The sequence below is a fragment of the Perna viridis genome, chromosome 12, assembly GCF_037379345.1.
Source record: "Perna viridis isolate PV_CMFRI_1.1 ecotype Kerala chromosome 12, ASM3737934v1, whole genome shotgun sequence".
Classification (NCBI taxonomy): domain Eukaryota; kingdom Metazoa; phylum Mollusca; class Bivalvia; order Mytilida; family Mytilidae; genus Perna; species Perna viridis.
This window is the reverse complement of record NC_142456.1, coordinates 37833848-37845199: the sequence shown is the minus strand read 5'-3', so window position 1 is coordinate 37845199 and position 11352 is coordinate 37833848. Positions and strand designations below refer to the sequence as shown.

General features: G+C 35.4%; 1 protein-coding gene across 2 annotated transcripts in view; it reads right to left on the bottom strand.

Moving 5' to 3' along the window:
- Positions 1-1398: 1398 nt before the first annotated feature.
- Positions 1399-11352, bottom strand: part of LOC148602206 (large subunit GTPase 1 homolog) — a 34554-nt gene continuing 24600 nt past the window's right edge. The window contains exons 11-16 of one of the 2 annotated variants that reach the window (XM_088554228.1): positions 9794-9937; positions 8818-8941; positions 7002-7081; positions 6220-6372; positions 4714-4817; positions 1399-1639 (exon numbers count right to left, since the gene is read on the bottom strand). In XM_088554228.1, the coding sequence (XP_088410354.1) occupies positions 1609-1639; positions 4714-4817; positions 6220-6372; positions 7002-7081; positions 8818-8941; positions 9794-9937 (636 nt within the window). In that variant the 3' untranslated portion in view covers positions 1399-1608. The remainder of the gene's footprint in view (positions 1640-4713; positions 4818-6219; positions 6373-7001; positions 7082-8817; positions 8942-9793; positions 9938-11352) is intronic. The other variant, XM_088554227.1, reaches the window with a different exon arrangement.

Below are 11352 nucleotides of genomic sequence, written 5' to 3'. Positions count from 1 at the left end.
ATCCTTTTTATTTGCAAATCAGGTGGGGATGTAAAGAGATTAGGTTGTCCGTCCTTCCATCCTTTCTTCCTTTCGTTACACATCTAATTATAATCAAAATAAAGTTTGAACGGTGTGGCAATACTTGTCCCAACTGTTCAGGTTCCTTTGGTGGCACAGCACCTTGTAGTAAAATTTATACAAGATCCATTTATTTTTCCTCAAGTTATTGTCCAAACATAAGGAAAATGCATGCTTCAGGCCTCTGTTTAGGCTCCTATTTAAAAATTTTCAAGTCTAAACCCCTGAAATCAATGCAAGTCTTCCTTTCATGGTATGGCACCTTTTTATAAAATTTAAAAGTGAACCATTTGCCAACAGTCAACTTATTGGACAAAAGGGAAATGTATGATTCTGGCCCTTATTTCTAAAATTTTCTGTCTAAACCCTGAAGTGGCCCCCAGACCCCCTGCCGTAATTTTGCCTACACTTCAATTTGGCCTCAGCTAAACGCCTGAAGATCAACCAATATTCAATTTATCAAATGAAAACCAAATGTCTAAGGACGATGACATAAGACCAATCGGAATACCTCAGCCTTTCTAGTTACACAAAAGAAAAACCTGGGAGGCACTAAGCGGATGGATCTGTCCGGATTTTGACCGATCCGATTCTGAAGTTATATAGTTGAATTTGTTAACGTTACTTTTTTCTTAGCTCCTTGCTTCGCCCCAAAATTCTTGGAAGAGTTGTTGTTCTTTATTTCTAGAGCTATCAAACTAAAATTTTTTAGCGCCACCTGGTGAATAAAACGAATTTGATTCGCGTATGACTACAATTCTGGCAATGTTTTTGAGAAGAAATTCTCCTTTCTGCGTCTGAGGTTATTTTCTAGTGTAGTGGAAATGGCCAAGTAGTTCCGATTGGACTTAAAATGACCATGGCGACAGCACTATACTATTATAAAATCTTTTTGTAGTGGTGCATGAAAAAGGGATAACCACATATTACTATCCAATTTACCTTGTTTACTGTAATTAAAGGGGTATGTTAAGTTTATAAGTTTATCATATTTGTATATTGCATAATAATTAGTACATATGTTTGCTTACTTTGCAAACAAAACTTTTTTTGCAGTTCATCCATGGACACATTAGTGCAGAAATGCGTAAATTCTGCAAAAGTGTGGAAAAGAACTTCATTTCATTATATTTCATTCACTCATGATATAAACAGGAGATTTTGGCACGTGCTTTGACTAACTAATTATTCCAACCACTAAAACATATTGCATCAAGACAATTATTGACACAATATTTAGTTTGTCAAAGCATATGACCAATAGGTTTGAAAAACTACTAGCAAACCTACCATATTGTAAGGCTCTGGGATTGTTAATGCAAAATAATAACACATACATGTTATACCATCAATAGCATAATTTATTGCATTATCACAGCTAAAAAACCTAGATACAGTCCTGATCTTTATAAAGTCTCCTTAACTTTTCCCGTTTTCTAGTATTATGATGTTTTTTCCAGGGTTTTTCATTTAGAGTCTGTGTGCTACTCATTGGTGAGTTAGTGTTACTCATCTGTCCTTGAGCACGAGCCATGTTTGAAACACCCACTACTCCTTTAGATCGCACCTTAGACTCATTCTGAAAACGAAAAGACAAATGTACTATTACAATACCAGGACAAAGTCATAGTGACGGTACACTGTAAAGCTTATCACTTAGTAAGAGTACAATACCAGGACAAAGTCTTAGTGACAGTGGACTGTACATCTCCACATTTAGTAAGAATACAAAACCAGCACAAAGTCATAGTGACGGTGGTCTGTACAGCTTACCACTAAGTAAGAATACAATATCAGGACAAAGTCATAGTGACGGTGGACTGTACGCTTACCACTTAGTAAGAATACAATACCAGGACAGTCATAGTGACGGTGGACTGTACGCTTACCACTTAATAAGAAAACAAACCAGGAACACTTGACCATTGAATACACCCTGCTTTGTCTTTGTCAAAACTCTGAGCCAAATACACCTAACCAATAGACTGTCAGGGCAAGAGACACCTAACCAATAGACTGTCAGAGCCATATACACCTAACCAACAGACCGTAAGAACCAGATACACGTCAACAATAGACCATCAGAGCCAAATGCAGGTCACCAATAGACTGTCAGAGCCAGATACAGGTAATCAATAGACTGTCAGAACCAGATACATGTCACCAATAGAGTGTCAGAGCCAGATACACATCATCAAATGACTGTCACAGCCAGATACATGTCACCAATAGACTGTCAAAGCCAGATACATGTCACCAGTAGAGTGTCAGAGCCAGATACACATCACCAAAAGACTGTCAGATCAAGATACATGCCACCAATAGACTGTCAGGGCAAGATACTCCTTACCAACAGACTGTCAGAGCCAGATACACATCACAAAGAGACTGTCAGAGCAGATACATGTCACAAAGAGACTGTCAGAACAAGAAACAGGCAACCAACAGACTGTCAGAACCACATACACCTAACCAATAAACTGTCAGAGCAAGATTCACGTCACCAATAGACTGTCAGAGCAAAATGCATGTCACCAATAGACTGCTGGCATATTTTGCTCAAAGGATGGCTTCAACCATTTGGTATATAAAGGCTGATGATTAACCAAATCAAGTTCTTTCGTATAACATAAAGTAATGGATACTGAAACCTTATTTAGACTGCCAGAGCCAGATACACACCACAAATAACTGGATACACCTAACCAATAGACTGTCACACCGAAATACCTAACAAACAGACTTTCAGAGCCAGATACACGTCACCAATAGACTGTCAGAGCCAGAAACACGACACCAACAGACTGTCAGAACCAGATGCACATCACCAATAGACTGTCACAGCCAAATACACCTAACCAATAGACTGTCAATCAAGATACAGGTAACCAAGAGACTTTCAGAGCAAGATACAGGTACCCAAGAGACTTTCAGAGCAAGATACAGGTACCCAAGAGACTGTCAGAGCAAGATACAGGTACCCAAGAGACTTTCAGAGCAAGATACAGGTACCCAAGAGACTGTCAAAGCAAAATACAGGTACCCAAGAGACTTTCAGAGCAAGATACAGGTAACCAAGAGACTTTCAGAGCAAGATACAGGTAACCAAGAGACTTTCAGAGCAAGATACAGGTACCCAAGAGACTTTCAGAGCACAATACAGGTACCCAAGAGACTTTCAGAGCAAGATACAGGTACCCAAGAGACTTTCAGAGCACGATACAGGTACCCAAGAGACTTTCAGAGCACGATACAGGTACCCAAGAGACTTTCAGAGCACGATACAGGTACCCAAGAGACTTTCAGAGCCAGATACAGGTAACCAAGAGACTTTCAGAGCAAGATACAGGTAACCAAGAGACTTTCAGAGCAAGATACAGGTAACCAAGAGACTTTCAGAGCAAGATACAGGTACCCAAGAGACTTTCAGAGCAAGATACAGGTAACCAAGAGACTTTCAGAGCCAGCACTAGTAGACTGTTAGAGCCTGACACATGAGATTTCCTTCAGTTTCTGGTGGTGTTTGATTCTTCTTCACTTTTAAAATTAGTTTTCTGATCAGTACTACAATTCAGAATGCCTGTCCCTATTGTGTTCATAAGACGCCTTAAAACATTCTATTGGAACGTCAGCATGCCCACTAGTTTTGGGGGTTAATGCATCCCTTAATCTTTGTATTTCGGGGTAGATCGTTTTTAAAATGTTAAAATGATCAATTTGCACTTTTTTTTATTATAGAAATGTAATGTGACAGTACAGTGTAGAATAGATGTAATATGATTTGTACTGTTTGGCACATGTTGGTCTATGTTGAATATGATGGCAGTTGAATAAAAAACAGCTTCCCATGATTAAACAAAAAAATAAATAGCAGGCGATCAAATTACCCAACATAACAGAATACCAGAAATTCAAAGATTAAAATTTAAAAAAGAATACTGTTTACATATAAATGTTTTGACTTGTGAGACTGTACGAACATGATTTTATTGTATGTGAATAACCAACTGCAGTTAGTGAATGGGCATGCTGAATGTCACAAACATCACATGTTTTAAGTCCCTAACAAGTGCGATAAGGAAATCTCATTTGGCTAAAAATAAGAATGTCTGAATCACTCACCTAGCTTGATAAGCAACATTCTATTTTTGTAAAAGCTGCCGTTTTTTCTCAGATAAAAATTTATCAATTTTTATTGAATTCTGTCCAGTAATTTTTTAGGAAATTTTTTTTCAAAGTACTAACATAAAAAATGCAAAAAAAAAGAGATTAACATGAAAATTTGACCACAGATAGATCTCATCATGATAAACATTTTTTTCTCATGTTAGAATTTGGCTAAACCTAATGGTTTTGGAAATATATGCGAAAAACTTCTGTCTTACTTTGTTTTATTTTTGATAACGGTGGCTAGTTTTATGGTCACCATCATGAACTCGTGGATTGTTACGATGTATCCACCTGCACCATGAAAACTGATTTGTTTGTGTCATAGTTTTCCTTTTCCTCTTTCGTCTACTTTTTATGAGGAACTTGGCGGGTGTTTCTAGAAAAGCAGAGGACACTTGCCCTACCTGGTCCATGCTCCCAGTTTCAAGTGGAGTCTGAGTTGCCCATTTGCTTTTGTTACTTTGTATGTATTCTTATAGTTACTTAATGTTCTTTGTTGTGTATGTCTGTTTTCCATGTTTGGTCTGTCCCTGGATTGCATTCTTTTGATTCCCGCTAGAACCTTGGTTCCCTTGATTGTTCTTTCGCTGGATAAAAAAAAACCCATATCAGTTCTATGCAGAACACCCTTAGGAACTTTCATACCAAGTTAAGTTCTTACTTGGTTCTGTAGCGTCAGAGGAGATTTTTGAAAGAAATAACATTAAAAATAGTGAAAAACATCTAAAAAGGGCAATTACTCCAACATGGCTAAACAGATTACCATGAAAATTTAACCGCAGATAGATCTCATCAAGCTGAACACTTTTACACAGTCAGAATTGGCTTAACCTTACAGTTCTGGAGATATATGCAAAACACTTCTGTCTGACCCCTATGTTCTATTTTTAATGGTAGCCATGTTTTTCGACAAATAAAAAAATCCCTACAACAGTTATGTAGAGCACACACTAAGGAACATTCATACCAAGTTTGGTTGCAATCCATCTTGTAGTTTCAGAGGAGAAGACATTTTCAAAAGTTTACTACATACAACATAAAGCTGCAATGTGATGACAATAGTTCACATGGCCTTTTGGTCAAGTGAACGAAACAAAAGGCTCCCAGGAGCCTGAATTGCTCACCTAGTTGAATTCTGCCTTTCAAGGGCAATAAATTTAACAAGAAGTTGTATAACAATTTTGATTAGGATCATTTCAGCAATTGAAAGTTTCTATCATAGTTTTCAAGATAGTGGCTGAAAACTGTAAAAAAAAAACAAAAAAAAAAACGTCTTACAAGGAGTCATCTGACAACTTTTATCCTTGAAAACTTTTGTAGTCCTAATAATAGGGATCATTTCAGCTTTTGAAAAAAAATGGCTAAACCTAACTGTTTTGGAGATATATGTGAAAAACTACTGTCTAACCCCTATGTTCTATTTTTAGTAACAGCAGCCATGTTATTCAACAGATCAAAAATCTCCACATCAGTTATATGCAGGATACCTCAAAGGAACATTAATACCAAGTTCGGTTTCAATTGGTTAAGTATTGTCAGAGGAGAAGATTTTTGAAAGAAATAACGTTATAAATAGCAAAAAAACATTGAAAAAGGGCAATAACATCAACACGGCTTGATGGATTAAAACTAATATTTGACTGCAGATAGATCTCATCATGCTAAACACTTTTACCTGGTCAGAATTTAGCTAAACCTAACAGTCTTAGATATATATGTGAAAAACTACTGTCTGACCCTATTGTTCTATTTTTAGTAATGGCCGCCATGTTTTTCGATGGATTAAAAATCCCCATACCAGTTCTATGCAGGATACCACTAAAAACATTTATACCAAGTTTGATTGGTCAGAGGAGAAGAGTTTTGAAAAATAGTTAACAACGACGGATGATGACGATGGATGCCAAGTGATGGCAATAGCTCACGTGTCCATTGGCCAGGTGAGCTGAAAATGGATCAATCATCTTCTACAAAACCAAAATAACAAACCTTTCTGAAGAATTCTTTGTCTAGTTTTGACTGTTGTGGCATTTGGTTTTGTATGACAGGATGCTTTTTCTTCTCCTCAGGGATAATAGTACAAGCACAATTGAATTCCTCAGGATCAGTACCAGGGGGATTCTTACAGTACAGTAACTTACCCTAAAATTAAACATGTTCTTTTTATGAAACTCTTTAATGTTTCTTTTATTAACAAGATGATTCAGTAATAATTAAATATACTTCATAAATTTCAAAGAGTTATAACAGTAGACTAACAGACTGACTCTCAAGCCAAAACGCATTCTAGCCTCCATGGGGTATTATTAAGGCACTCTCAGGAGTGACATTTAAAACTGTTAAATACTAGGGAGAAATCACTGACACACATACCAAAACAGGTTTTTGAAAAATTATGTAGATACAAAAAATACAAATTATATACATGTATATTGCAAATTTTGATATGCTGCACACGTGTTTCAAGGAGCAACCTCTCATCAGTTGCATTTGAATAAAATATATACCAAGATCTGAAACTTAAAGCATGTGTAGCATGCGATTAATCTTGTTTAAAGATAGACTCAATTGAACATAGTCTTAGACTTACAATATTTCTCATTTACAAGTCATTAAGTTTGTAGCTTGATGTAGTATTTTCCAACAAATATAATAACATACAAAAATGTAGATTTCAGTATGTAGCATGACTATTTGATATGACCAGCTTATATCTAAAAATTGTTTCAGTATGTACTGTGATCTAGACCTATTTTTGAAGACAGACTTACATTGACATAGTCTTTCAGAATGTAGCGTGATGTCCTGGGACCATCAGGTAATCCTTTGGATGTCATAAAACCTCTCATTGCTAAAAATCATGTAAAAATGATTTAACTCACGGTGTGAAAATCTAGAAATTAACAGTAGAATTGACTTGTAATTGATGTCATTGTTTCAACTTATGAGGATTGCCAAAGAAATTATTTCCATTTATTAATCATCCATAATAAATTGTACTATATTATAAACATGTATATGTATAGACAACAAACTATTTCCAGCAACTTTTTGATGGATTGATAACCATTGACTGATATGATCATGGTTTTGTTATGTAAGATAGGGGATGATCAATTCTTCTAAATTTCAATAGATCTAATTTTAAAATACAAAGTAATTTTGCTTCAAATTCAAAATATTATATTCACATACTGCATCTAATTTAAATAAAAAAAAATATTGAAATATAAATTCTCCTTCAGTCATGTGTGGTTTAAATCATTGCTCCACTCAAAATGGCTTGTTGAATAAAGAAAGAAAAAAATTGAATTAATGAAAACATGTAAATTAATGATAGCAAATAATATAAAATTAACAGTTGAATCATGGAAATAATCAAATTATGATAATAAACGAATGCTCCCAGCGCGCCTTTAAACGAACACTCCCAGCGTGCCTTTAAAAGAACACAAGCAATGTGTAAATGCACAATAAAGGATGCATTTAAAAGAATGCTCCTACTGTGCGTTTAAAGGAATGCTTCTAGCTTGCATTTAAACGAACACTCCTAGTGTGTGTTTAAACTAAATGCTTCTATCGTGCGTTTAAACGAACACAAACGATGTGTAAACACACAATAAAGGATGCATGAATGCTAAAATAGGAAATGTAAATGTTTCAAGTGTAACTTATCAATAACTGTATGATGGACCAATGATGGATCTGTAACTAATCAATGACTGCATAATGGACCGATCACTGATCCCTGACTATAATCAACGACTGTATGATAGACTAATTACTGATCTGTCACTTTAATCAATGACTGTAGGACGGACCAATGATTGACCAGTGACTATAATCAATGACTGAATGATGGACCAATGATTGATCTGTGACTATAATTAATGACTGAAGGATTGACCAATGATGGACCCATAACTTATCAATGACTGTAATCAATGAAATCAATGAAGGATGATTGATCACAAAAAATGTATCTGTCTAGGTACTTATCTACCACATAAGGTTTTGGATATGTCCTTGGAACTTTTTTATTATTCCCTGATTAATATAAATGAAAATGGTCTAAAATCTAGTCAACCACACTTGGATTAAATATTGGTATATTTAAATGTTTCAGCATCTTATTTACTTAGATACATTTTGATTATTTTCCATATACAGTGAAACCTGCCTTTACAAAACCCCAAAAATAACTTTACACCAAACACTGTTTTTTATCCCTTCATGTCAATTTAAATGTATGTTGATCCTGCCTAAACTGAACAAATTCTACTGCCAATACAGGATTTGGTTTAGAGAGGTTTTACTGTATGTGAGGCAATTTAAGAGAAGAATAAATAAAAAGGAACTTCATTTCAATAAAATCTTAAGGATTTTACTGTCAACTTGTGTTTACAACCTCTTGGATTAACCAATAATAAGTCTTAAAAGAATGTAATGCATTCACTGTAAAATTGACCTATACATACAGACCACCTGTATAATGTGACCATGATTTTTCGTCCCTTGGAACGTCACTTAAGACAGGTTTGGCTGTAAATGAAACTTCCACTACCCACAAATAAATGTAGTACTCACTTCCATAAACATTCAGAATTTCATGAGCTGTGGGGGGTCTGTCAGGATCCTCTCCTTCCTGAGGGAGAGGCAAATGTATACCATACATCTCCTCAAGTGTTGTCCGGGGTATGTTGTGACACACCTGAGGTCAAAATTAAGGACATACAACAGCTATGATACAGAGTTACAAAAATATTTTATTGGAATTTAGGGCTTGCTAAAAACTGAAAAGATTGTAATGATTATAAAGCATGAAAAAGAAGAAAACTTTCAGGAATTGCTGATTTTTTTTTTAGTTTCAAGCAATTATTTTAATACTTTTTAATCTTGAAAGGTACCATGTAAATAACCCTTTCCCCTTTTTACAATACATTAATACAGGATACTTAAGAAATGGGAGATACATGACCTACGACAATGGAGGTATTTCATTCACCATCTTTTACATAGATAGAATAACATTTCCCACTATTCTCCACCTTTTTGAATATTATTTATTATGTATGACCACAACCATTTTCTGCCAGTGGGAGGTATTATGTGTTACCGTCCGCTTGTTCATCCATCTGTCTGTCAGTACTCCGATGGTTTCTACATGACAACTTGAGAACAGATCAATAAACTTTTTTGAAACTATGCACAGTTGTTCAGTACCATAAAATACAGGTTAAGTTAAATTTTCAGTAAAAATCCAAAATGCAGTTTTGCCAACCCCTTTTTTACCATAACATGGGGATATCATTTAATGTTCCATCAATGTCCTATTTTTACAAGATATTGTAACAGGAACTTACGACACACACAGTTTATAGATGGCCATCTTGCGAAGGACTGGAAGTCTCTATAATATTACAACACATTCTGTCCATTACAATTCTTACAAAGTTATATCAAAGTCTACCAGTGACACTCCTCATCTGATCAAAGAAGAGGATGTCATTTACAATTGTACAACCCAGCCCACACTTTCTTACTAAGTTATACTAAAGGATACCAGTGACACAGGAGGTATATGGTCCCTCATCTGATCAATTGGTAGGATGCCATTAACAACCAACTCAGCTTTGGTTGACACAAATGATGGGAAGACAAGTCCAGGACAATCACATAACATCAGGTCCTTCTCTAAGTACAGTGTCTGAAATAGAAAGTAGTGAAATTTATTACACAAGAGGCTGTCAGACAGACAGCAAACCAACTTTCCTTAGGAAACAAATCTGATTCTGCCAAAGGTTGTTTGAGTTATAACAAGGTTGCCTGACAGTCTGCCCACCAACCTGCCTTACATTACAAACTGATTGTTTTCTCTGTAAAAAGTGTTAAATATTTCACAAATCAGGCCCTTCTATACAGACAGTGTCTGAACTGGAAAGTAGAAGAGGCTATCAAATAGACAGCAGACCAAATTTCTTTATGTTTTAGGAAAGAAATCTGAATTTGAAAAAAAAAAAGGGTGAGTTACAGCAAGGAATGATTTCACCAAATAAACAGATTTTTTTTTCTCTATAAAAGTATTAAATATTTCACAAATCACATCTCTTGCTGCAAGCATCATTTTAATAATATGCTTCACAGGGTGCACTTAATATGACCACAGAGGTCAAACCCTGAGTGTGGACACATCAGTCAAGCTTGATATAGCTCTGAATTTTCATTCTAGTCAAATATTTGACACAAGATAAGAATTTGACCATCCATCAATTTGGCCCTTTCATTAATGGTTCCAGTCACAACCCCTAATATCAATCTCAGCCTACCTGTATGACACCTTGTAGTACAATTTCAAACTTGCAGTCAAGTACTTGTTAAATTTCCATTTAATTTCTGTTTTACATGTTCTAAGAGAGATAACTCTAATGAGCTCTCCAGTAAGGATTCACCTTTATCATAAGTGTAATTAATGGTGGACATTTAAGTGCAAAATCCAATATTTCTACAAATCAAATACGTCACTTGGAAGTATGAAAATTTCTGTTTCTTCTCATATAAATATAATGAATAATATCCTACAGAAAACCATCAAATTTGCCAAAAATCTGTAGAGCTCACTTTTAAGTGGCTATCATGTCGGCCATGTTGTTTTTCCTTCCAATGTAAACAACTTTATGGTGTTAATTGTATTAACAGTGCTTGTTTTTGGCTCCTTTTAAGCCCATAATTGCTAAACAATTCAAGTCACAATAACAAAAACCAATGCCAGCCTTCCTTTAAAGGTTTGGCACCTTGTGGTACAATTTCATAGATCTATACAGTACATTTTAGCTTGCCCTGTGGTGAGAGGGTTTTCTCTTCGCTTTTGGAGACCAATGCATGGCCTTTGGCTGACATTTTCAGATAGGGGGTTGTTGTCTCTTTGACATACTCACCATACTTATTCTCATTACACTTATACTCATGCTATTTTTCAGACATCATGAAAACCATTATTTTTACCCATATTACATGTATGTAATTCTTAAACAGTTCATAACTATCAAAATTAATCCCAGTCTTCTGTTTGTGGTGTGACACTTTGTGGTACAAGTTTAAAAGGACTCAAATAATTGTCCGGAA